We start from the raw sequence: 25,490 nt of genomic DNA, 5'->3' as shown, positions 1-25,490 counted from the left end.
CAGGTAGTAGTACTATAAATATATGCACTGTGGATTAGGATCACAGCAAAGAAGCATGGAGTCTCAGAGAAGTATGGCTCCAGGTCCTGCATGGATCCCAGTCAGCTAAAGCAAGCTTTCTGCTTTAGTGACCCTGTTCCAATATTGTTCCTGGTATATACAGCTTTCTACTTTAGTGACCCTGTTCCATTGTTTCTGGACCTGGTACAGGATCACTTCAGTTATAAGTAACGCATGTGCAAGTTCTGTTCAAGCTACATTTTGCTCGCTTTTATTAGACAACGAAGCTTTAACACCGAAAGCTGCCACTATTAGAAGTACTGACTTATTGTGTGGAGGCTACCCATGCTGTAAACGCAGTGCTAGAGCATCCAGGTAAGCAGACCCAGTCACAAGCTTCTTAGCTTTTGCTCGTTTTTATTTGACAACGAAGGTTTAACATGAAATTCTGCCACTATTAAAATTAATAACTTGTTGTATGAAGGCTATCCATGCTGTAAACGCAGTGCTGTGGCATCCAGGTGAGTAGATTCACCTGTCACAAACAAACAAACAAACAAACAGACAAACCAAACGACTACTATACCCGTGGCTGCCCACGCACGCCTCGGGTAACAAACCAAACGACTACTATAACCCGTGGCCGCCCACGCGCCTCGGGTTAATGATTATGCTCCCAAAAAAATGTGCCTATTAATTTTATGCTCAAAATTATGCCAGCACAGGTTGATTGTAGTTTGTTCTGCACTGCATGTGTGTATATATTGCAAACTGCAATGTAATGCGGATTTTTCTCGAGGGTATATCTTTGTTTCGAATCCCTTTAACTCTTATCTCTGGTAAAGCATCTGGAATTTTTAATAGTATAGAGATAGACATTCAAAATTATCAGTATTGTGACATTCACCAAACTAATTATTACAGCTACTGTTGTACAACATTCATAAACAGGTATAACTATACAACTAATTATGTAAATCCATCACAAGATCTTGAACTGTTCCAGGCAGAGTAATAATTTCAAAACTGTCATCATTCACCTATATAACAGACGAATAGCAGTTAAATTTGGTATGAATTAATGAAAGCAGCACATGCAGCGGGTGCTGATGCCTCTGCAGGTGTACATATACTTAATAACCATTTACCTGCCGAATGATTTTTGCAATCACACGTGCAGATTTCTAAACAAGCTGTCACCCACTGACCTCCCTTTTCCCCATTGTAGTAACCCAATCCAGCCACACCCAATACCTGTTTTTACAAATGATTTGCTGCATGCAGCACGGGAAACGCTATAGGAATGGGAAATGATTGACGTTGATTGTTGCTAAAAAGGACACCAGGAGTTCAAAGTTTAAAATTAATGGGAACAGTGTAGCTTTAGTACGTTCTTTCCAGCTATAGCTTTCTAGTCCAAAGCTAAAACTAAAGTGGAACCCCTCTATAATGGACACCTTTGGGGAACAATGTTTTGGCCTTTATACAGAGGTGGCCTTTGTTGAGAGGTTGTTTTTACACAAACTGTTCACATGGGACCTAGTATCCTTGGCTAAACTAACTTCGAGACTGGACAGTGTGAGGTAAGAGTTTAAACCCTCTGATATACGTTTCTCAAACAAGATTTATCTGAGTAACGAATAGGGGCCTAGAATCAGAGAGGTCCAGAAGCCTGCTAAACCTTCTTGAAAAATAATTTGAGGCATTTAATCATCCTTAAGTTTCCCTGGGTCACTATAATCATGCTGCAGCACAACTGCATGGCAACTCCCCTTGTGAAGCAGCTCCCTATGTGCATCTTTTGTATACTCACTGTGTGAATTTTCTATGTCAATTATAAATATTTTGCCGACAAAAATTGACAACGCACGCGCAGACAACTAGTATACCAGGCCTAGTTGTTTGCCTAACTGTATAAAAGCGAACAACTCGGCCTGGGATCGAGGCTAAGTGATAAGACAGACGCATAGTGACTTTTATTTATGATTTAAGCTTTCAAGCCAGTATTTTTGAGCTGCTATCCCAGCTCAGGAGCAGCAACCTTGAAAATCCAGTGCCTATACAGCCTAGAGAGTAAGTAATAGGGTGAGTAGTTGCATGTATACTTAAATGTATCAACATTTCTAAGAAATTGTGCTGATACCATTGTAAATTTGCAGGAATCTTAGACTAGTAATTTTAAACACTGATAACTCGTCAGAATGGAGATGCATGGGAATAGTTGCATGTCGGGGTAGCTTAAAGGAAGTCCAAAATAGTCAGCTCTCAGTCTCTGATATACGCTAACAAAACAAGCTGTACATTGAGATCATTGTCAAGAATGTGAGCCAGCTCAGCAAAATCTTGTTGCACGTGATCGTGTCCATTCTCCTCTGATGGGCACGCTGTTACCTTAATTGTCTGATCATGCTGAAAGAATGTGAGACATAGATGAGGTGGACTTGGACCCTTTTTGTTCCAATTCGGGGCGTTTCTAGAGATTGAAGCAGGGGGGTTCTCAAGAGCAGAGAAAAAAGGAGGTCGCAATTTTACGCCCACGCATTTATTATGGCGTGTCTTTTACATGCATAGCGTGTTAGTAAGAGTATCAAGACATAATTATTAGCTATAGCTAATAATTATGTCTTGATACAGTGATCTGTAGGATCTCGGGTACATCCTAGCAAACTGGTCAATTGCTGCTTCTACATCAATGGGGATGTCACAGTGCATTTGGAAGTCCAGTCAGTCTAGTATTAGTCATTGCAGATGTTATTGCAATCTAAATGGCGTCTTAATCCTAAGCTAGCTATATCTCTGTCACAGAGACATCCGGTTACTAAGTGGGGGCTCGAAAATGATGGCGCATTCTCGAATATAAGCGTATACAACTCTGCTATGACCCCATGAGCGTATGTTTCTACGGTAGACCAAAAATTATTTTGTGCAATAGTCACTATATAATTATAGTGATTATCTGTCCCTCCATTATCTGGAACCTCGATTATCCGGCTTGGCAATTTCTTTTAGAAAATGGGTGTGTCCCATGCACATGCGCGTTACAGCTGTTACTATGGAGACTGGCCTGCATATCTTCTGCGCATGCACAGACAACCATGTGGCACTGCTGTTTATCAATAAAGTGGGTGGATCAAGGTGTGGTTTATCTATTCGATTATCCGGCATATTCACTTATCTGGCCTGCCTCTGGAACCAAGGTGTCCGGATAATCGAGGTTGTACTGTATTGCAACATAATTTTATTACTGCTATGAAAAACACGAACATTTCTACAGTAACGAAGTACCGCTTCTATAGTGAGTATATAGTCCTATTATTATTTCAAGGCAACTAATAACTCACGTCAGCTGGCAGGTCGGTCTGTCCAGGGGGAACTATCGGTGAGGTCACAGGAGCACCACTTACTGGAGTAGTGCACGTTGCTTCGTCAGTTTGTAGCTTCACAAGTTCTGTTTGACCATTCTCCTCGTCAAGTCGGTTAGCAGAACTCTAATAATAACAATAATATAATTATTGATCAACTCCGGAAAATGATACGCTCCTTTTTCTTCTTATTACTGTATTCTACCGAGATTACGCCCATTCTAATTGCATGTTACCAAGGGTGTAGTTTTACACCCTCGCACTCATTAAGAAAAAGAAGTATTTTCTGTCTGCGTCTGAGGACTGTCAGCTATAATGATACATCGATACAATAATGGTAATGCATGGGTAAAGTAGCTAGGTATAAAGAAAAGTGTACAAGTAAATAAATTATTCTGCATCAGAAGGCTGTTCTTGTCACTGTCAGAGTCTTCAATATATATAGAGATTCAGAGAAGATTGTCCTTAATTTCTCTTGTAAATATACTTGCAAACAGGTGGATCTACATGTAGCTCTATCTAGCTATGTTCAGAGCTAACCAGCGTACACAAGAAGCTGCTAAACCTTTTCTTGACAACTGCTCACTGACAAATGCATCACTTCGTGGTGGGTGTATTCTCGAGGCAAATTAGCCTATGCAGGAACTTTCACTCAAAAGTGGGGGTAGGCGTAATTTTGGACGTATGCATTATCTCGGTATCTGCTTTAATTTAAACACTGCCCTAAATTCAGCCTATTATAAAATTATGCTTGTCAAAAGAACTCATTATGCAACGTCATAAATATATATAACTTTAGTATTGCATGTAATGATGTGTTCTAAATGTAAGAGAAGAAGTAAACGTTAGAAGCAGCAGAGAATAGCACCAAACTGACCAAAGTCGCAATTTTAACCCAATCATGCCAGTAAATAGTGACAGGCCATCCTATTATGGCATAAATTATGCTGGCATCATTTGCCAGGATATACCATATTGGCCACTTACCCCAGCTGGCAGGTCCGTCTGTCCAGGGGGAACCACCGGTGAGGTCACAGGAGCACAACCAATTGGAGTAGTATCTTTGCTCCTTCCAAACTTGAGAGGCCCCAAAGAGTATCTGTACTTGGGTTCCTGCTTTGCGTCTTTATCTTGCATTACTGCCACGGACAGTGGTGTAGCATCCGAAGTGTTGTAGGTAGTTTGTGGCTTCACAAATTCTGTGTGAACATTCTCCTCTTTAGGTCGGTTAGCAGAACTCTGTAGTAATATTGATCAATCGTTTATGTGCTCTTTTTTCTTCCAATTATGGTTTTGAGTATATACTGCCTCAATTTAGCCTATTATAATTATGCTAGTCAAAAGAATTAACCCAGGCATTATGCCTCACATTGATATATTTTTTCACAGTATTATTTCGTATTGTAACAGAAAGTAAGGGAAGAAGTTAATTAAAAGAAGTTCTGTAATCAGAAACAGCACTAACCAAGGTCGCAATTTCAATTTTAATCCACAATTAGCCAGCATAATGACCCTTCATAATTACATTATTATGCTCTAAATAAAATTTATTATAAATATGCTGCGATTTACCCCAGCTGATAGGTCTGTCTGTCCAGGGGTAACTACTGGTGAGGTCACAGGAGCACAACCAATTGGAGTAGTATCTTCACTCCTTCCAAACTTAAGAGGCCCCAAAGAGAATCTGTACTTGGGTTCCTGCTTTGCGTCTTTATCTTGCACTGCCTCGGAGAATGGTGGTGCATTGCTGGTTTCAGAACTGTTGTAGGTTGCTTCGTCAGTTTGTGGCTTCACAACTTCTGTTTGACCATTCTTCTCGTCAGGTCGGTTAATAGAATTCTGAAACAATAATAATTTACCAATCGCAAAATATTGGTTACTTACCCCAGCTGGCAGGTCCGTCTGTCCAAGGGTAACTACCGGTGAGGTCACAGGAGCACAATCAATAGGAGTAGTATCTTCACTCCTTCCAAACTTGAGAGGCCCCAAAGAGAATCTGTACTTGGGTTCCTGCTTTGCGTCTTTATCTTGCATTGCCTCGGAGAATGGTGGTGCATTGCCGGTTTCAGAACTGCTGTAGGTTGCTTCGTCAGTTTGTGGCTTCACAACTTCTGTTTGACGATTCTTCTCGTCAGGTCGGTTAATAGAATTCTGAAACAATAATAATTTACCAATCGCAAAATATTGGTTACTTACCCCAGCTGGCAGGTCCGTCTGTCCAGGGGTAACTACCGGTGAGGTCACAGGAGCACAACCAATAGGAGTAGTATCTTCACTCCTTCCAAACTTGAGAGGCCCCAAAGAGAATCTGTACTTGGGTTCCTGCTTTGCATCTTTATCTTGCACTGCCTCGGAGAATGGTGGTGCATTGCCGGTTTCAGAACTGTTGTAGGTTGCTTCGTCAGTTTGTGGCTTCACAACTTCTGTTTGACCATTCTTCTCGTCAGGTCGGTTAATAGAATTCTGAAACAATAATAATTTACCAATCGCAAAATATTGGTTACTTACCCCAGCTGGCAGGTCCGTCTGTCCAAGGGTAACTACCGGTGAGGTCACAGGAGCACAATCAATAGGAGTAGTATCTTCACTCCTTCCAAACTTGAGAGGCCCCAAAGAGAATCTGTACTTGGGTTCCTGCTTTGAGTCTTTATCTTGCACTGCCTCGGAGAATGGTGGTGCATTGCTGGTTTCAGAACTGTTGTAGGTTGCTTCGTCAGTTTGTGGCTTCACAACTTCTGTTTGACCATTCTTCTCGTCAGGTCGGTTAATAGAATTCTGAAACAATAATAATTTACCAATCGCAAAATATTGGTTACTTACCCCAGCTGGCAGGTCCGTCTGTCCAGGGGTAACTACCGGTGAGGTCACAGGAGCACAACCAATAGGAGTAGTATCTTCACTCCTTCCAAACTTGAGAGGCCCCAAAGAGAATCTGTACTTGGGTTCCTGCTTTGAGTCTTTATCTTGCACTGCCTCGGAGAATGGTGGTGCATTGCTGGTTTCAGAACTGTTGTAGGTTGCTTCGTCAGTTTGTGGCTTCACAACTTCTGTTTGACCATTCTTCTCGTCAGGTCGGTTAATAGAATTCTGAAACAATAATAATTTACCAATCGCAAAATATTGGTTACTTACCCCAGCTGGCAGGTCCGTCTGTCCAGGGGTAACTACCGGTGAGGTCACAGGAGCACAACCAATAGGAGTAGTATCTTCACTCCTTCCAAACTTGAGAGGCCCCAAAGAGAATCTGTACTTGGGTTCCTGCTTTGCGTCTTTATCTTGCACTGCCTCGGAGAATGGTGGTGCATTGCCGGTTTCAGAACTGTTGTAGGTTGTTTCGTCAGTTTGTGGCTTCACAACTTCTGTTTGACCATTCTTCTCGTCAGGTCGGTTAATAGAATTCTGAAACAATAATAATTTACCAATCGCAAAATATTGGTTACTTACCCCAGCTGGCAGGTCCGTCTGTCCAAGGGTAACTACCGGTGAGGTCACAGGAGCACAATTAATAGGAGTAGTATCTTCACTCCTTCCAAACTTGAGAGGCCCCAAAGAGAATCTGTACTTGGGTTCCTGCTTTGCGTCTTTATCTTGCATTGCCTCGGAGAATGGTGGTGCATTGCTGGTTTCAGAACTGTTGTAGGTTGCTTCGTCAGTTTGTGGCTTCACAAGTTCTGTTTGACCATTCTCCTCGTCAGGTCGGTTACTCTAAAACGATAAAATAATATTGAACAATCGACCCTGGAAAACTACATTATGTTCTTTTTTCTTCCAATTATGCTTTTGAGTATACTGCCTCAAATTCAGTCGATTATTATGCTGGTCAAAAAATTAACCCAAGGCATTGGACATTAATATTTTATAGTTTTCTTGTTGTATTGTCATTCTAAATGTAAGGGAGGAAGTTAAGGAGAGAATTGTATCAAACCGACTTACCAGCATAATGAGGGCCTACCAATCGCAGTATATTGGCCACTTACCCCAGCTGGTAGGTATGTCTGTCCAGGGGGAACTACCGGTGGAGCACCACCAATTGGAGTAGTATCTCCACTCTTTCCAAACTTGAGAGGCCCCAAAGAGAACCTATACTTGGGTTCCTGCTTTCCGTCTTTATCCTGCACTGCCTTGGAGAGTGGTGGTGCATTGCTGGTTTCAGTACCGTTGTAGGTTGCTTCATTAGTTTGTGGCTTAACAAGTTCTGTCTCCTCTTTAGGTCGGTTAATAGAACTCTATAATGTTAACAATACAATTGGTTTGAGTATACTGCCGCAAATTCAGCATAATTATAATGGTTTCATATCTAATGCATCGGGGGGGGGGGGGGGGGGCAGGGGTGACCCTTCCCCAAAATGCTCAGCTTTAGGTTCTAATATTCACGTTTCAATGCCAGGAAACCACACCCACCAATAGCTTTGCATGTGAAATACCGATGCATGAGAGTTTATACCGGTTTTAATTTTCGCGTAAACTGCTCTGCTCTCAAAAAACGCGAAATTTTGCACCTCACGAAAATTTCCAGCTAACGGTATTATAAATTATAAATCTACTGTGATGCATTAGCTTGTAACAGGGGGTGTGCTCAACAAAAGTAGGTTTAGCATTTTGCAGTACGCATAACCCTAAACTTTTTATCCAATAGATGAAACCCTGATGCACTTGTCAAAAGAATTAACCCATTATGCCATCATTTTAAGAACTGTATACATTCAATATACTGTTCTAAATGTATAATAAGAGGAAGCCCATTTGTCGGATTAATTTTCACTGTATGCCTCATGTACTAAGAAATCCCCTAAAAATGTTAGATATAGTGTTGTGAAAATTAAAGCCAGAAAATATTTGTCCATTATTCATATTGAATGTGTTTTGGTTGCCTAGCAACCTAAATTGAATTGAAGAGATATCTCTAAAGCCGGGCGAGGAGATTCCAGACAAGAAGTAGCTATGGAAGGAGCCATTTACACTTCAATATATCTAGTAGTGTCTACATTACCTTTCATGTATAAAAGATAATAGTCGGTGTGGTCAAGTCAGAGTATTGCTACAAGTGATGAAGAATTCAAGTACGACACATGGAATATCTTCCTCAGCAGCCTCAGCAAGCCTCAACAAAAGAATTAAAGCATGCAAGCATTGATCCATGTACTAGAGTACCTATGAACAGTAAATACACTAATGCTATTACCCGAGGTGCGCATGGGCGGCCACGGTATAGTAGTCGTTTGGTTTGTTTGTTTGTCTGTTTGTAATAATATGTGAATCTACTCACCTGGATGCCACAGCACTGCGTTTACAGCATGGATAGCCTTCACACAACAAGTTATTAGTTTTACTGTGGTAGATTTCGATGTTAAAGCTTTGTTGTCGAATGAAAGCGAGTAAAAGCTAAGAAACTTGCACGTTGCCAGCTAGCTAACTACACGCGGCCTTTATTCGAGATAGCCTACACATTTACAGCTCAAGTGATCTTGTACCAGGAACAATGAACAGGGTCACTAAAGTAGAAAACTAGAATTATGATTGTGGTTGTTTATTGTTTCCTAGCCCCAGAGCATACCATGCATACCCCAGAATCCATAACTAAGACTCCAGGTATTTGCCTGTCTAGTACACAGAATACCGAGAGGAGGTACAGAGGTGTAGGAAGCAATTTTGCATTGGTCAGGCAAAAAAGGGGGGGCGAAGACGCCCTTGTTATTACTATGAACTTTGAACTCAATCATAGATTGTGATGTCATCAGATTCTAGTTTTTGTAGCAGCTACTAAAGCAGAATCATAGAATTTAGCTAAACGTAGACAAGAGACTACTGGTAGACTACATCTATAAAGACAAGCTAGAAATATTGGTCAGGCATTTTCCTGGGCTGCCCCCCCTGCTCCTACGCCACTGAGGTATAAGACTCAGATGTCACAAACAGGCAAATAATGCATGTACTATAATTACTATACTAAAACTCCAATCTCATCCTGTCACTTGCTGCTTTATAGCCAGCAATTACTCTTTGGGTTGCTATATGCTTGTAGATCATGTCAACAGTTGGGGGTTAGCACTTCAGTGCTCTAGTTTCGCAGTGTGTGTGTCTATGTTTTCTTACTTAGAGTGATTCTCATCAATATCTAGTCTTCACAGCCATCCAGAGCTTCAAGATGTTTCCTGAAGACTTGTTATCTATAGCTATATACACTTAATTGCTACACTGTATTATCAAAAGAGAGCTCACAAGGGTCAAGTAAGATTAAACTGCACGTGATTTTAGTCTATATGTGACAGGCTCTAGGAAAACCAGACTATTGGAGCAGACTAAAATTTTGGTGATTAATGTACCAAGTGATAGAGCAGAGCATTGCCTACACAATGATATGCTTAGTGTTCACATACCTAGTTTCATACCCGAGTTATGCGCGTTGGAAACTCGAAGCCGTAAAATGTAGTATCGAGAAAAACGGCTCTCAAAGATTGCTTAATTAGGAAAAATAAGGTAATAGCGAAAGTTTGGACGAAGCGTTTCGATGGAAAGAGTTGGATTTAGAGCATCAGATTTTACAGAGAGGTAGTAGAAGGACTGTAGATACTTATACATCAATAACATTTTATTTGAGATTTTATACTGTAGGCATAAATTTAGCTGTAGCTCAATACTAAATTCTGCTCCAATAGTCTGGTTTTCCCAGAGCCTGTCACATATTATATATGGTGAGTTTTTTGCTAGTCTTGCAGTAATGCCTTAGCTATACAGAATGATGTCACTCAGCATGCAGCAAGTTAAGTATTTTCAACAGATTTTAGTAATTAGCTACCGCAGCGGGCTACGCTCGTGGCCCGCGGCATAAAAGAGACAAAAAAGCAGCAGAGAATTGTACCAAACTGACCAGGGGTCGCAATTTTAATCTTATTATGCCCATTATAATGACCCAGAATAATTGCAAGAAATTACAAAGCCTCTCGCCATGTTGTGTGCTTTTGTTCAAACAGTATTAGAGTGTTATATAGTAGAGGGAATAAGCTTTTATAGTTATAGGCTGAGTCCATGGTCTCTATGGGGTTTTGATAACCGAAGGCCCGATATTCTCAAAACTTTATAGTGACTGTTGGACGAGGCCTATGTAACTGATTTAGAATAGTGTAGCAACCACAAAATAAACTGCTAGCTAGCTATGGATAGCGTGAAGACACAACTTCAGTACCGCTGGGGATGCTGTTCCAGTGCTACGCTTTCTACTAGAAATTCTAGCTCTACTATAATTATATAGACTGACTGTAAAACTGACCCTTTTGATCCAAGGTGGAGTTTAGAAAATGCAGTTGAAGCCCTACTGAGTACGAGTGGCCACAAACAAGACCATAAACCTGAAACTGCCCCTACGCAGCCAAGTTGAAATGAAGCAGCTTCAATCTGCTGGTGTTGGCTCTGTATATAAGCAGGCTGAACTACTTTGCCTTGAAGAAGAAGAGTTGCTGTGGGATAAAAAAAAAATCTTAGGAGACCACAGTGCGGACACTCTTTTGAACATATATTATCGGTGTTCATTAATGGACTCTATTTTGCATTGCGCAGTGGAGGTGAGCACAGACAACTTCGCTATAATTCTTGCCAGATTGAACTTCGTGAGCCTCGAAATGAACGATCATTCCTCAGATACAGAGAAGACATAATAGAAAAATCGTCCTGGAGTAATGAAAGGACGCAAGTTCAAGCCCAAAGTAGTGGTTCACTAATCAAATCCCGAAAATCCTCAGAGATACTTTGTTGAGCTGTTTAAGAGATACAACAGCTTGTGTCCTCATGCATGATTGGCCGAGCAATGCGTCATACCTCTCCTCTGACAAAACCTAAAAAGATTGCTGGTTTTCCTGAGCACCTTTGGGACATAACACCTTGAAGAATATGGTGAAGAACGTGTGAATACAAGGATTCAAAACAAACCCTTTGCTCTGAGCCACAAATGCAACCAAGTACTCCAGTGGTGTTAATGAACAACTTGTAATGGAGCGTACAGGCCATACATCGCAGTATCGAAGGGATCAGAAGCTACAAGCGAACCTCCTTAGAGCAGAAAGAAAACATTTCAGACATCCTATATACGCACGATAAAAAGCCTAGTATGGACATTGTGCTTGTAGCCAGAAGCCAATTCATCAAGTCTTGTCTGCCATCTCTGCCTCCTCCAATGGCCACCACCATATTTTCTTGCTTACAAGTGTTGACAAACAACATCAGCGCACCTCGCACCTCATAAGTGATGGCTACATAAGTTCATGCTCATCTTCAACATATAATCATTCCAACTAACTGCATGTGAACTCTGAACGTCATTATCATTATTCTGTCGATATACCGTGTTGCTGCTTGCACTGCAGGTAAAGGTGGGCAAGGTCGCTTCATTCGTGGGTAAGTGGTCATACCTTCAACCACGAAAACCACGAATATTTTCCCCCACGAAAATTACCCTCTATATATATATATATATACGGTACATGCATGCTTAAAAATTAGTCAATTCAGTATTATTGTACCTCTGAATGTCTGAGAGGTATCTATGAGAAATAAAAGACCTCCACGTAACCAATTAGATTGCACCATATTTGACAAGTATTTTCTAAAATGAATTTTACGTTAACAATTTGCATTTGAATTTCATACAAAGAAAGTATAATATCTTATCTATAATTCTGCCTCAAGGCATTCTCTTGGATTTTGATTCGTGGATTAGCAAACTAAACGTTCTTTCTCGAGTTATGGCTAGTTTGACTCACATTGAAGGCTGTTGCAGTCTCTTCAGAATCATCATCTGTTCGCAAAAACTTTCTATTCAACACATGAGTTAGCCTTGCACTATAAAGCGTTAGCTTTTTGTTAGCTACAAGAGTCAGAAAAGATCTGTTAAAACTGCTAGCTCTAGTAGCCATTGTGAACTTGATCTCTTTGGACACACCCTTTAATTATTCCTGTGGATGCAATGCGCATGCGCGCTCATCCCCACATGTTAGAGAATCCAGTAGCAGAATCAACATACTTCTTTTTCTTGAGGTCCTGGTATACCGGTAAGCCACAAAACAAAAGATACCGTATAGACTAGATAACAATATTCATGTACACAAGTCTGATAACAATAGATACATTTACACAAGTCTTTTCTTCTCAGTACTAATATAGATAGATACACACGTTCTGCTTGTTTATATATACTATACTGTCTGTGATATACTACTGTCTGTGCTTAAATTCTCTCTTACTCTGTGCCTTTGCATTGTTTGGCTACAGGCCATTTAAATAACATGCAGTTGCTTCAGTGTCGTTGATTTAATTCTGTGATTGAATTGTACTTATCTCACAGATTACTGCATGACTATATGCCTTTGACAAAGATTTGCTCCCACTGTTTGGCTACAGGCCATTTCAGGGGTGGAGGAAGTTTAATGGCATTGGTTAGGCAAAAATAGGGCCCTACTAGCTGCGAAAAAATGTATACTAAATTTGACCTTTGAACTTGCATTATCATACCTCTGTATCATACCTGGTTAGGCTGGACTCCGCCCAATAATTATTATTGGATCTAGGTCCTCCCACTATTAGATCTACGTATAATTAGAATAGAACATTAAACATGTAACATTGAACTGGAATAGAGTTCGATCGTAGCTAGCTAGCTAGCTAGCTTATCCTCGGCCTCTAGCTGGTAGTTGACTATAAGTTAGCTAGAGTCTATAATTATAGCTAGGTTTGATTCAATATTGGTCAGGCAGTTGCCGGACCTGCCGGACCACTTCCTCCGCCCCTGCATTTAAGACGATCAGTATACACTATATATATTAACTGTGGATGCCCCTTTCTTGTGAAACAATCAAAGCACATTGCAAATTATTTACCTCTTCTATAACACTCTAATACTTTTGAGCGAAAGCAAAAACATGGCGAGAGGCATTAGCAAGCGCACGCTTGCAACACTCGTTATAACTGAGAAGAAAAGACTTGTGTACATGCATTTATAATAGTGTTTTGTGGCTTAGCTGCCAAGGACTGGGGTTCAAAATGGATTGTCTCATACGTGGGGATGAGCGTGCATGCGCAGTAGATCCACTGGAATAAGGGGTGTGTCTGCAAGAGGTCAAGTTCACAAAATTATTGGCTAATAATTTAAAATAGCGAGCTGATTTAGCAGCTCTTGTAGCTAAAAAGCTAGCGGTTAAGTTTAGTTTAGAAATTTTGTGCGAACAAATGATGCTATGAAAGAGTCTGAAGAGACTGCAACAGCAATCAATGTGAGTCAAACTAGCAATAACTCAATAAAGAAGCTTTAGTTTGCTAATCCACGAATCAAAATCCACGAGAACGTGGCTATAGAAGCCTATAGAAGCTGTGAGTTTTCGTCGCATTGCAACCGTTGAGTAGTTACAGCTGGAATACACACACAACACACAGCCAGCTTTACTGTATCCCTCGTGCGGCTACGCCTCGAGGCATAATTAAGTGGCTGCGATTTACCTCATCTGGCAGGTCCGTTTGTCCAGGGGGAACTACCGGTGAGGTCACAGGAGCACCAGTAGTATCTTCGCTCCTTCCAAACTTGAGAGGCCCCAAAGAGAATCTGTACTTGCGTCCCTGCTTTGCGTCTTTATCTTGCACTGCCTTGGAGAGTGGTGCATTGCTGGTTTCAGAACTGTTGTACGTTGCTTCGTCAGTTTGTGGCTTTGCATCATTGGACAAGTGTTGGTCGGCCTGCAAGCAAACATACAGTTACGAACATAGTACAACTTAAGGACATGAATGGTTATATTTTTACCCTAGATAGTGTGGTAGCAGGTAGGACACCGGGAACAACAACTGCAGGATTAGAGTTTTTGATCCTTTTAAATTTGAGGCGGCCAGAAGAGTCTGTGCACTTGGATTGAGTTGTGGACTCGTGACCTCCTTTATTGATTAGAAAAGCCGATGATTCACTATTTGCTGTACCAACCTTTGACTCGTCCCGCATATCAATAAGTTCATTTGTTTCTTGTCTATTGGCTGGTCTACTACTCCACCAATGTTTAGATTTTTCTTTTTGATAGCCAGTCTGTTTGTCAGCAGGATCACTGTATATATGATGATGCATGAGAATAGTACAACTATAATTAGGGTTCCATTACTTTCTATGTGGGTCAGCATGGAAAAGTACTGGACTGTGTTCTAATAGATCTATATGCACATCCATCATGTTTGAATCTGAAAATAAACATGGAATCGATTGTTATGAATTGATGCTGCCTTACTTTTCTTTACACAAGAGACAAGCAGGATGCAGACCAGAAACATGTTGCCAAAGCAAGCTAAAAGAAAGGCAGAAATGATCAATGCGTTGCGTGTTCTCCTCCAGTCCAAACTGCATGTGTCTAGAAATAATACACAGTTTAATAGAATAAGTACAATTTGTTTTAAAAAAACTTGCCTTGCTGGACACCAGTGATAATTAAGAAAACAATAAGAAACACCAAGCTCAATAATCCCAAGAAACTTGCCACACAAAAAAAAAGTCTTGTTACAAACTTTTGTAATTGCTTTAAAACACAGTCAACTGCAAAAGTGTAATAATTATAAGTGAATGCTTTGGTGATAAGTAACTAACCTATAATAAATGCTGCTACAAGAATGAGAGCCAAAATAGTCAGAGTTAGGAACACAATGACCAATAAACTGAGCCTCGGACCTAGAGCAATAACAACGTGTGACCATAACAATAATTATAACACTATTACATAATAAAGCTTACTTGATATCGATTGTTTTGTAATTTTGTTCCTAACAAGTAGAGTTTTGTTCACAGATAAAAAAAAATCAAAATAGTAGATGGTATTGGAAATTATTCCAGTTATTTCAAATTGTGTATTGAGCGGAGAAACAATTGCTGATGGATCCATGTACATCGAGTCAGTTGTGTACAGCACATTGCAACTGTCTGTATCCAGACTTCCATTTGAGAAGCACTCACAAGCAAACCGACAGTCGTTCGAGAGGAAAGTAGGTGTAAAGTAGAAGCTGCTTTTTTTCACTGAAATAATTATCAATTACAGTTCAGATAATAGCTTGTGTAGGTCAAAGTTCACACTATGTTGATGAAAAGGAGTACGTTCATTGTGCGTATGCGCACGTGTACTAATGTATGAAGCGCATGTGCGCACACTGGTAATCTGTGTATATATAGTGTATAGCTTATACTATTAAGCTACAGCCATGTACAACTGTATCCAGTGGCGGATCCAGTGGGGCGCTTTGGGGGCTTGAGCACCCCCCTTGTAGTTAATTTAATTGAAGACATCCTCACAAAACCACTATGTTGTTACTTGTGGTTACTACTATACTAGCGCATGCATTGAAATTAAATACTGCGTGTGCAAGTCTCAGGATTTAAACGTTGCATTTTTGTGGTTAAATTATGTCAATTTGTTACTATGTGCGGGCACCCCAATTAGGAATCTGTCATTACAAAGTTGTCAGCCGATGATTCTACTGCTGATGAGTTTGTCTTATCATTTGTTAAAGCAATTTCAATAAAGAAGCTATATATATGCCCTGACCAAATATTTAATTGCGATGAGATGAGACTGGTGCAGTATATTTCCAGATTGGTTTCACGAGGCATTTGTTCCTTACGTTCGTCAAGAACTGATCAAGCTTGGTTTAGAGCCCCGAGCAATCCCAACAGTTCTGCCCACCCACACATTAACCACCTGTTAGTGAGCACATTGTAGATGAGATGTTCCACCATCCTTGAGCATTAGTTTGCCTCTTAGATCTAGTACTATACTGCACTTACTGTGTATATATAGTAGGTATCTTCAAGTCTAGAGTTGATAAAACTCTCTGGGACAAAAACCATTGTGTAGCTCTTATTTTCAATTCAAATAGCACATGTATTGCAGAATGTAAAAGAGTGTGCTAACTCGATCAGCACAATTTTACTGCGGAAGTTATACTGGAAGTAATTAATGCATGGGCATTCGAAGAGCAATCAAAACTCCAGGCTCTATAGGACTATTACAGCGCATGTGCAACACTAAGATATTGCTGAGTAAGCTGCATTTGTGGGTGTAGTTAATAATATAGTCAATTATCTGGTTATCTGGCCTGCATGGCTATGGAAAAAAGGTGTCCGGATAATCGAGGTTCTACTGTACCATTAAAAACAATATTATGTCCTGTCACGCGATGGCAAAACTATAATTATATTCATGTACCAATCAGAGGCTAAATATTTCATTTTGCTGGCAGAGGAGGCTACAATTCGAGAGAGGCCACTGTTCAAGAGAGGCGTCATCAAAAGTTATTTTCACCTGCATAAACTCGAACTCTGCCATGAAAAAGTCTTTGTGAATTGAAGCACTAACAAACTGTTACCTACCTACATGTACATGTAGCTAGCTGCTAGTATTAATATGGCTTCTACGTGCAGAAATGCGCTAGAGTCAAACTTTACTGTACTATATTTGAGAGCGGCTATATACTACCTTAAGGTGACCTACTTTCGCGAGTATTAATTTCTGTGAATGAGAGTAAAATCGAAAAATGTGTACTCGCAGATAATTGGAAAATGCAATGAATCTCATTAAAACCACTTGTGAGTAATTAGAAACGCTATGAATAATATTAATTTCACAACTTGAGCAGCAGCAAAATTAGCTAAAACAGTGAAAACACAAACAAATCTACCTGTGAAATATGTCACTTTAAGGTAAACGTTTCATTATGCCTTGAACTATAGGCGTAGCCGCACGAGGGACACGGTAAAGCTGACTGTGTGTGTGTCTGTGTGTCTGTTCCAACTGTAACTGCTCAACGGTTGCAATGCGAGGAAAACTAACAGCTTCTATATAGGCTTCTAGCCGTTCTCTTGGATTTTGATTCGTGGATTAGCAAACTTTCTTGAGTTATGGCTAGTTTGACTCACATTGAAGGCTGTTGCAGTCTCTTCAGAATCTTTCATAGCATCGTCTGTTCGCACAAACGTTCTATTCAACTTATGAGTTAGCCTTGCATTAAAGCGCTAGCTTTTTGCTAGCTACAACAGTCAGAAAGAGCTGCTAAAGAAGCTAGCTATTTTAGTAGCCATTTGTGAACTTGCACTTATTCCTGGATGTAATGCGCATGCGCACTCAATACCACGTGTAAGAGAATCAGATCCTGGATTTTCTTCTTTGTTGAGGTCCTGGTAAGCCACAAACTAACCTTTTCTGATAAATATAACTCTTTTTAGATTGCTTGTTATAGAGTCTACTTTCTGTGGTTGAATTCTGTGTTTAAACTCTTTTTAGACTGCTTGTTATAGATACTATAGTCTACTTTCTGTGATTGAATTCTGTCTTTAATGCTTATCTCACAGACTACTAACTATGCCTTTGACAAAGGCTTACTCCCACTGTTTGGCTACAGGCCATTTAAACAATCAGTATGCACTATTAACTGTGGACCCCCCTTTCTTGTGAAACAATCAAGCACATTGCAAATTATCTACCTCTTCTATAACACTCTAATACTTTTGAGCGAAAGCAAAAACATGGCGAGAGGCATTAGCAAGCGCACACTTGCAACACTCGTTTTGCTAGCAAAGGAGGCTATATACTATTTGAGAGCGGCCTCTGATCAAGCATATACGGTACATGTAATTCAGACATACCGATAGTGGTTGGATATTCCACAACTTCACTTGTCCCAATAGAATTTACAGCATACAGCAATACCCTATACTCCACAGAAGCACCAGAAAAATTCTGAAAGCTGGTCATACACACTTTTCCACAGCTTGTGGGATTTACTGCGACAACACCGGAGCCTAACAGTGTGACTTGATAGATCAAGGAGGTCTGAAAGTCTGGACATCGTATTTCCTATATCAAGTATTTACAATTCATCATTTACATGAGCATTTATTGATTTAGTATAACCTATAGCCGGCCGATTAAAATACGGCCTGGTATCTATTGCATGTGTAATTAATCATAGGCCATGCATGCATGCACTATCTATACATTGCATATGTCTTATGGGTAAAGCTTAGCTATAGCTATAGCTGTGGCCCTCTATTGTGTTGTTGCGAAAGCTTGCACTAGTCTGAAGCCAGAAGAGGCTCTCATCTACCTCAAGAATGGTCGTATGGTCGGGATGTTTGAACTTGGTTTCTGTACAGACTATAATTATGCATGGCAAGTGTTTGACTTTGTGCTTCCAACTGCAACCATACGACCATCATAGAGGTATAGATGAGAGCCTCTTTTGGCTTCAGACTATAGCCTTCTCGAAAATGGATTAGAGGACATAAGCCACAGCTTCACAGGAGACAAAATACAATATAATTTTTTACCACGGTTTTACTCGTAGAACGAATTCTTCAGATTTTGGGGAACTCAGTTTGCACATAGCTATGTACTATCACCCATGCAATAGATACAAGCCGTATTTTAATTGACCTGGATTTGAGGCTAAGCATAACCAGGAGCACATGAGGAGATGTCGCGTCTTACTACGCGGATTCTGATATCGTCCTGCTATATATGCACAAACATTGCTAAATTATAATTATGTTAAAGCGCAATAAGTACTGCTTACATTATTCATTGTATACTTAAGGTTACGATGCAGTGTTTGCTCATAAATTATCATGAATTTTTGTTTTTTGAGAAAGAAAGACATTGTTTCTATTACTTTATGTGTCTTTGTAGTTTTTTGTACAAAGATCAAAGGAAAAACTATGCTAACAAATCCATAGACTAGGATCTACAACTGTAGTAACCACAGACCGTGCTCTATTATTCTGTGGTTGGCATTTTTGGAACAGTTTGGTAGTTATGCCTCGGTGCGCATGCGCAAGCGAGGTATACGGTAGTGTGTTTGTGTGTCTGTGTGTCTGTGTAGACTGTTTCAGCTGCTCAAGGATCAATGAAGTGCAAGTAAGAGTTTCTATAGGCTTCTAGTCATGTTTTCTTGGCTTGGTATTTGTGGATTTGCAAAATAAAGTTTCGTTCTCGAGTTATGTCTAGTTTTGCTTACTTGGAATGCCATTGCAGCCTTTTCAAAAGAGTCCGTAGCAAAACTTGTTCACCGAGTGTTGCTACTCTATACTTAGTAGTTAGCTCTGCACTAGAACGCTAGCTATTGGTAGCTGCAAGAGTGAGAAGAGAGCTGCAAGGCTCTGCTACTTGCAGCCATTAATTTTAGACTTGAACTTTTGGCATCGATCGTTATTAACAACAATCATCGTCGATCATTACCCACTCTTTGTGTTTCCCTGTGATTCTGGATTCTGCATGCAGCAAAATTAAAAATATTCATCATGATAATTATAATCAATGTGTGTATAGAAGCTAGCTATTAGTAGCTTTATGTTATGTAGCTTTGGCACCTCCACCGAGGCATCAGCACCCGCGGTGTTTTCATTAGAGCATGGCTGGGCCGGGGTAGTTAGAGCACGGTTGGTGGTCAAAATAATTGATTTTTGATTTTTAAGCCATAGAATTTTAGAATAGAATAGCTACAACTGCTCCATGGTTGCAATGCGAGTATACATGCAGCAAAGTGATTCTTAAAATAAGCTTCTAGCAATGCTATCTTGCTAACAAATGCTTTATTCTTGAGTAAAGGCTAGTTTTGCTTACCAGTACGTTGAAAGCCATTGCAGTCTCTCCAGAATCAGGAATAGCAAATTTTAAATCTTTTCGTATAAGGTTGCTATTCTACTTAGTAGTTAGTTCTATACTAGAGCCGATAGCTATTGGTATATAGCTGCGAGAAGCTAAAAACTACAAACCAGTTAATGCACTGTTTTACGCTCATGCTCTATGGATATTATTGGCCTCGCGGAAGTTCTCGAAGCATCATGTAGCACTCGGCTTTGCCTCGAGCTACATGAGCTTCTCGAACTTCCGCTTGGGCAATAGAGCACTTGCAACCGTGCATTAACTACTGTTGCACTGCTCATGCATATATAAGTAACTATTATATACAGTGCATGCTAGCTATCAGTACGCTAACTAGACAGCACAACTTCATGCAGGGGTGTAGGCAGGATTTTGAAGAAGGGGGTGCTATCATAGATAAAAGAGGGCGCTTTTGATTTTTAGCCGCGCAGCGCCGAAATTTGATTGACCGGAAGCCACACCTCTTATTAGTGACGTCAAATTAACTTATCTGGCTAGTTGGGCTTGCCCCAATCTTCTACAGTGCATCCAGCTTAGAGAGTAGATTACCACAAATTTCTGAGTAGCTGTACTTAAATGTAAATATCTTTCGATTGGAACATTTCTAAGAAATTGTGCTGATACTAATGTGTAGGTGAATGACCAAGCTACAACATACTCAAAAATGTTTCCATGGAAACATAAGGTGGTGGGTTTGTGGTGATTAATAAACAAATTGTTATAGTGGGTAATCGGTTATGTTATAGTTAAACAATGGCCTCGAGTGGTATATTTGATTTACACGCGAGAGTAATCTGATAAACCACGAGGCGCAGTCGAGTTGGTTTATCTGATTACTCGAGCGTGTAAAGCACGAGAGGCCATAGTTTAACTGGCTTGTACTATGTTTAGAACTGTACTACTATGTTTAGAGCTACTTCCTGTCATGCTTCTTCAATGAATATGCTTATAACTACTGTTTACTGTCACTGTTGCTATAGCTATGCAATGAATTTGCCTGAAGAATTGTGAAGGAACCAGATAAACACTTGGCAGTCTGGACCCTTCTTACTGCTCCTGGTCCCATGCAGCAATGTAATAAGCAGGTTGTGACAACCAATGTTGAAAGAAAGCAACACAAACAAACCAGTATCGTTCACAGAGTTCTTCCAAATTTGCCTCCCTTTTTGGAACTATTCATCGCTCGAGCTTGGCTCTTCTTATGTTGACTAGTAGTCTGTTTTGTATTGAATTCTCTCTAGCTCTAATATCGATCGAATTGAGTAGTGTGTCATTGTTTTAATTGAAACAGTGTGTCAATTTTGTTGCAAAGGTGGGATACTGTATTCAGTTCTAGCTGTACATGTAGTTTGACCACAAGCCATGGTATATGGCAGTTATACACTAGGGTATAATGCCATATACCATGGCTGTGGTCAGACAGGTTGTATAAGTAGTATAAACTACAACTGAAGCCTTTGATCTTTGGTGCAACCGTAGTACAAAGTCAGTAATCTTGTACAGCTAAGGTCCTAGACTTTGTCATAATTGTTCAATGGTTTAGGTATCCTGACCATCCCTTTATGGGTCTTACATAATTATGTTCACAGTATAATTCATGATTTACTAGTTTTTAGGTACACTTTTGGTTAGAGTAATATCTTCTGAAAATTTTATAGCTTAGGTTTAAAAGTTCTCTGGTAAGTTTACAAATAAATGGGCTACATTTTGATACCAAGAACATCCTCTATGCTTATTCCATTGTTGAGATATCACTGAAAAACTACATATTCTACTATTTTCTACCGTTTTGATGACATCACAAGCTGCTAACCACAAATCGATGACACTTTAATTAACTACGTAAGTGGGCGTACAGTCACTCTTAATTAAGTTTGTGGTTGATTAAAGCGACATTGGTTTGTGGTTTGCAGCTGCTGATGTCATCAAAACAGTAGAAAATAGTAAATTATGTAGCTTTTCAGTGTTATATCAGCAATGGAATAAGATGTTCTTGGTATCAAAATGTAGCCCATATATCTGTAAACTTACTCTACAGAAATTTGAAAGCTAAGCTATTAATTTTTCAGAAGTTATTACTCTAACCAAAAGTGTACCTGAAAACTAGTAAATCATAGACACTGTGAACATATGTAAGACCCATAAAAGGGATGGTCAGGATACCTAAACCATTGAACAATTATGTGATAAGTCTAGGACCTTAGCTGTACAAGATTACTGTTTTATTACTCTAACCGATTAATACCCACTATAACAATTTGCTGTTGTTCTATTAATCACCACAAACCCACCACCTTATGTTTCCATGGAAACGTTTTTGTAGCTTGGTTATTCACCTACACATTAATTGGTATCAACACCATTTCTTAGAAATGTTCCAATCGAAAGATATTTTACATTTAAGTACAGCTACTCACAAATTTGTCGTAATCTACTCTCTAAGCTGGATGCACTATATTTGCATACAGAAGCTACGAAAGAGAACTAGTTCACACATTTAAGCCAGAATAGCTCACAGTTTATAGAGACTGAATCGTTTTTCTTGCCTACTAGCTAGCTAACTGCAGCAAGATATGGAAGAGAAAGGGTGCAGTTGGATAATCAGATACATTTCTTTGTGTTTTGTACTTGACACAGGCTGTATACGGGGGTGCTCGAGTACCCCTAGCACCCCCCTGCAACTTTACCGAACACATATTGTGGTCATAGCCGATTTTAGTCGTCAAATATCAGGACTCTAACCAGAACTAAACAGTTACCTACCAGCAGTTCATGATATTCCTGAGGACGGCTCGAAGAGTTCTTGATGACTGCATGTTCATTGTTTTCAAGAAATTGTTTCGAGAGTCGCCCTACCCCTTTCCTCGTTGCTGGCAAAGAGCATGCAATATCTATCATATAAAGTGACGACTAGTGTATACAGTCAAGACAGCTTGCATGATTTACTACTATAGATAATTACTGCGTGGGCGAACACTGCATCGTACACCTTAATAATACACCTTAATAATACTCACTATTACATCAAACGCGTTATTAGCCACACATGTACAGAGAACTTAGCACATTACAAATGTAGTTATAGACTACTATGCATAATAACCCGCTCCATCTCCTCATGTGCTCCCGGTATATAACTCACCAATTGTTCCCAAGAAACAATGACATCCGTCAAGGATCCAAATTCATAGAGAGCTGTTACATTAGTTCCATTGGGACTCTCAGGTTCAGTTTGTTGTATAATCTCAACATCCACTGGAATCATTTTGAAAGTATCCGGATCTCCGCATGTAATGCTCATTACACTCACTGCCTGCAACTGTGACACATTTACAACAAGTTCTGACGAAAAGTTACCGAAATTCGGATCCACTGGATCTTGTGCTACTGATAGCAGCTCAACACTTAAGAATGCTGGATTATTGATCTCAAATGAAAAAGGAGCTGAGGCATCTGAAAAAACGGTTACTATATCTATGTTCCCATTGTATCTCCATCGTAAAATTGACAAGTCTATTCCATAGCAAAACATTTTCATTGTCCCAGGACAGAGCTGACCAACCAGACTGCCTCCTCCTTCAACAGTCAGAGAGACTGATGGCATTGTACCTTTAAAAGGAAGCAACAGAATCAACTACATGCATACAATAGTGCAGGTGTTTTAATTTCCCACCTTTAGACTGAGCTGTCAAGTATGCAGTTACAATGAAGACAATGTAGCCTTGGATCAGATGTTTCTGTATGGTGGTACAATTGAACACAATTAATGTGGTTATATACATATGGCTGTGGAATTTCCCTGGGAAAACCCCACTACGTATTTATACATAACACACCACCTCACTGATATGGGTTAACCCTGATATGAGGTACACATGCATGAATGAATAGCATTACTAACACCTGCCTATGACGATCACATACTTTCTAATCATGAATTTCGCTACTAATCAGTTTATTTTTGTAAAACATGATGTGAAAGCTATGAAAAGCAACTAATTATAGCACCAGCCAAATAGCGCCAGCTATAATATATAAAGTTAACTACCGTATAGCGGGTATATACTTTCAGGGAATAAGCGTTAAAAAGTTTTCGCAGAAAAGCAGCTTTTTTGCAGCATGCATGCATGCGATATTAGGGTGTAAAAATGTTTGTGGTACATGCTAGATTACTGCAGGCACAGTGGACCAAAGTGGCCAACTTGGATTTACACTGCATGTGACAGAATCTGGTGCCTAGTGCACATGAAATTAGCTTTTGGTTATAAGCTCAGCTTTCAGCTATCAGTTCAGTGGACCAAATGGATCACTTGAAGTTAGGACTGTAGTGAGGGCATGCTACCCTTCATGAGACCGGATATACTGTACACAAAATATATTAATAGATACTGTGCTTTTCCATCCCCTTTAGTTTTTACTCTCTATATGCCCTTGGCACTACAGTCTGTGAGGTTCTATTCAGTAGCTTTTTAGGTGATCATGCAGCTATACCATGCAGGAGCAGAGTGCATGGCCAACTCGGTATACAGGTATACAGTCATATGAAATTAGCTTTTGGCTAACAGTTTTGGTCAGTACATGCACATAAAGTCGCCATGGCAAGTTGAATTTAGAGCTGTGATTCTAAAATTAGCATTTGGCTTTGATATGGTAGATTGTTATTAAGATCTATTATAATAGCCTGCCGAGGAAGCTTTCAGCATCCAGTTTATTAATAATAATTGGTTTCTATCTAGTTAATATAGATTCTATTTTCTATTAAAATGTATACATGTACACGATCAAAAAGTATGCAAATTAAACCTGCTCTTGGTATAATAATTACCTAAGGCGCGCGTGGGCAGCCACGGGTATAGTAGTCTGTTAGCTTGTTTATTATAGCTGCATGATCGCCTAAAAGCTGAATAGAACCTCATAGACTACTGTGAGTGTCAGTGCTCACTTCACTTTTAGTTGGTCCAGAATAATACACCAGTTTCTGTGGTAACAGTCCTAAATTCAACTTGGCCACTTCGGTCCACTGCATGTGCAGCGCTGATGATAGTTGATAACCAAAAGCTAATTCAGATTCTGTGGTCTCACAGTGCTAAATTTCGAGCATATTCAAGTTGTCCACTTTGGTCCACTGATACGATCCTGGCACTTAATTTATATATATACTGGAGCAACCCTTCTCAGCTTACCTTCATTTTACTCAGTATTATCCTTACCTTCATTTTACTCAGTATTATCCTGGTGCACAGGCCAGTAGAGATCGTGGACCAGTGTAAACTTAACTCAAAGTAACACGTATAGATCTCCACAAGACGAAAAGTTAGGGTGGGGCTCGAGGTGCAACAAGTGAAAATCTCGTAGCTTTTTTACAGCCCCACTGCACTAAAGGCTTGAACTCTTGGAATCAGTAGAAGTTTATCAATACGTACGTGTGGTCTTCAATCAGAGGAGCTACGACATAAGGTTGACC

At 39.9% G+C, this 25,490-nt stretch overlaps 1 protein-coding gene across 3 annotated transcripts; it reads right to left on the bottom strand.

The window, feature by feature from the left end:
• Positions 1-872: 872 nt before the first annotated feature.
• On the bottom strand, positions 873-25,483 carry LOC135351061 (uncharacterized). Of its 3 annotated transcripts, none has more exons than XM_064549967.1 (22): positions 25,210-25,483; positions 23,700-23,763; positions 23,169-23,635; positions 18,010-18,220; positions 15,109-15,387; positions 14,965-15,045; positions 14,788-14,913; positions 14,612-14,731; positions 14,489-14,564; positions 14,143-14,434; positions 13,845-14,078; positions 7,340-7,588; positions 6,807-7,067; positions 6,495-6,761; positions 6,183-6,449; positions 5,871-6,137; positions 5,559-5,825; positions 5,247-5,513; positions 4,935-5,201; positions 4,350-4,601; positions 3,342-3,488; positions 873-1,040 (listed from the first exon to the last, which is right to left on the bottom strand). In XM_064549967.1, exons 1-22 carry the CDS (start codon positions 25,240-25,242, stop codon positions 966-968), a joined length of 4,569 nt encoding a protein of 1,522 aa, XP_064406037.1. In that variant the 5' UTR covers positions 25,243-25,483; the 3' UTR covers positions 873-965. The 3 variants fall into 3 exon arrangements, with proteins under 3 accessions (XP_064406037.1, XP_064406046.1, XP_064406052.1); XM_064549976.1 differs by having other exon boundaries at positions 25,237-25,483; XM_064549982.1 differs by lacking the exon at positions 15,109-15,387.
• Positions 25,484-25,490: the final 7 nt, after the last annotated feature.

The sequence above is a fragment of the Halichondria panicea genome, chromosome 1, assembly GCF_963675165.1.
Source record: "Halichondria panicea chromosome 1, odHalPani1.1, whole genome shotgun sequence".
In the NCBI taxonomy this organism is placed as follows: Eukaryota; Metazoa; Porifera; class Demospongiae; order Suberitida; family Halichondriidae; genus Halichondria; species Halichondria panicea.
The sequence above is the reverse complement of the archived record's forward strand: the minus strand, read 5'-3'. Positions and strand labels throughout refer to the sequence as shown.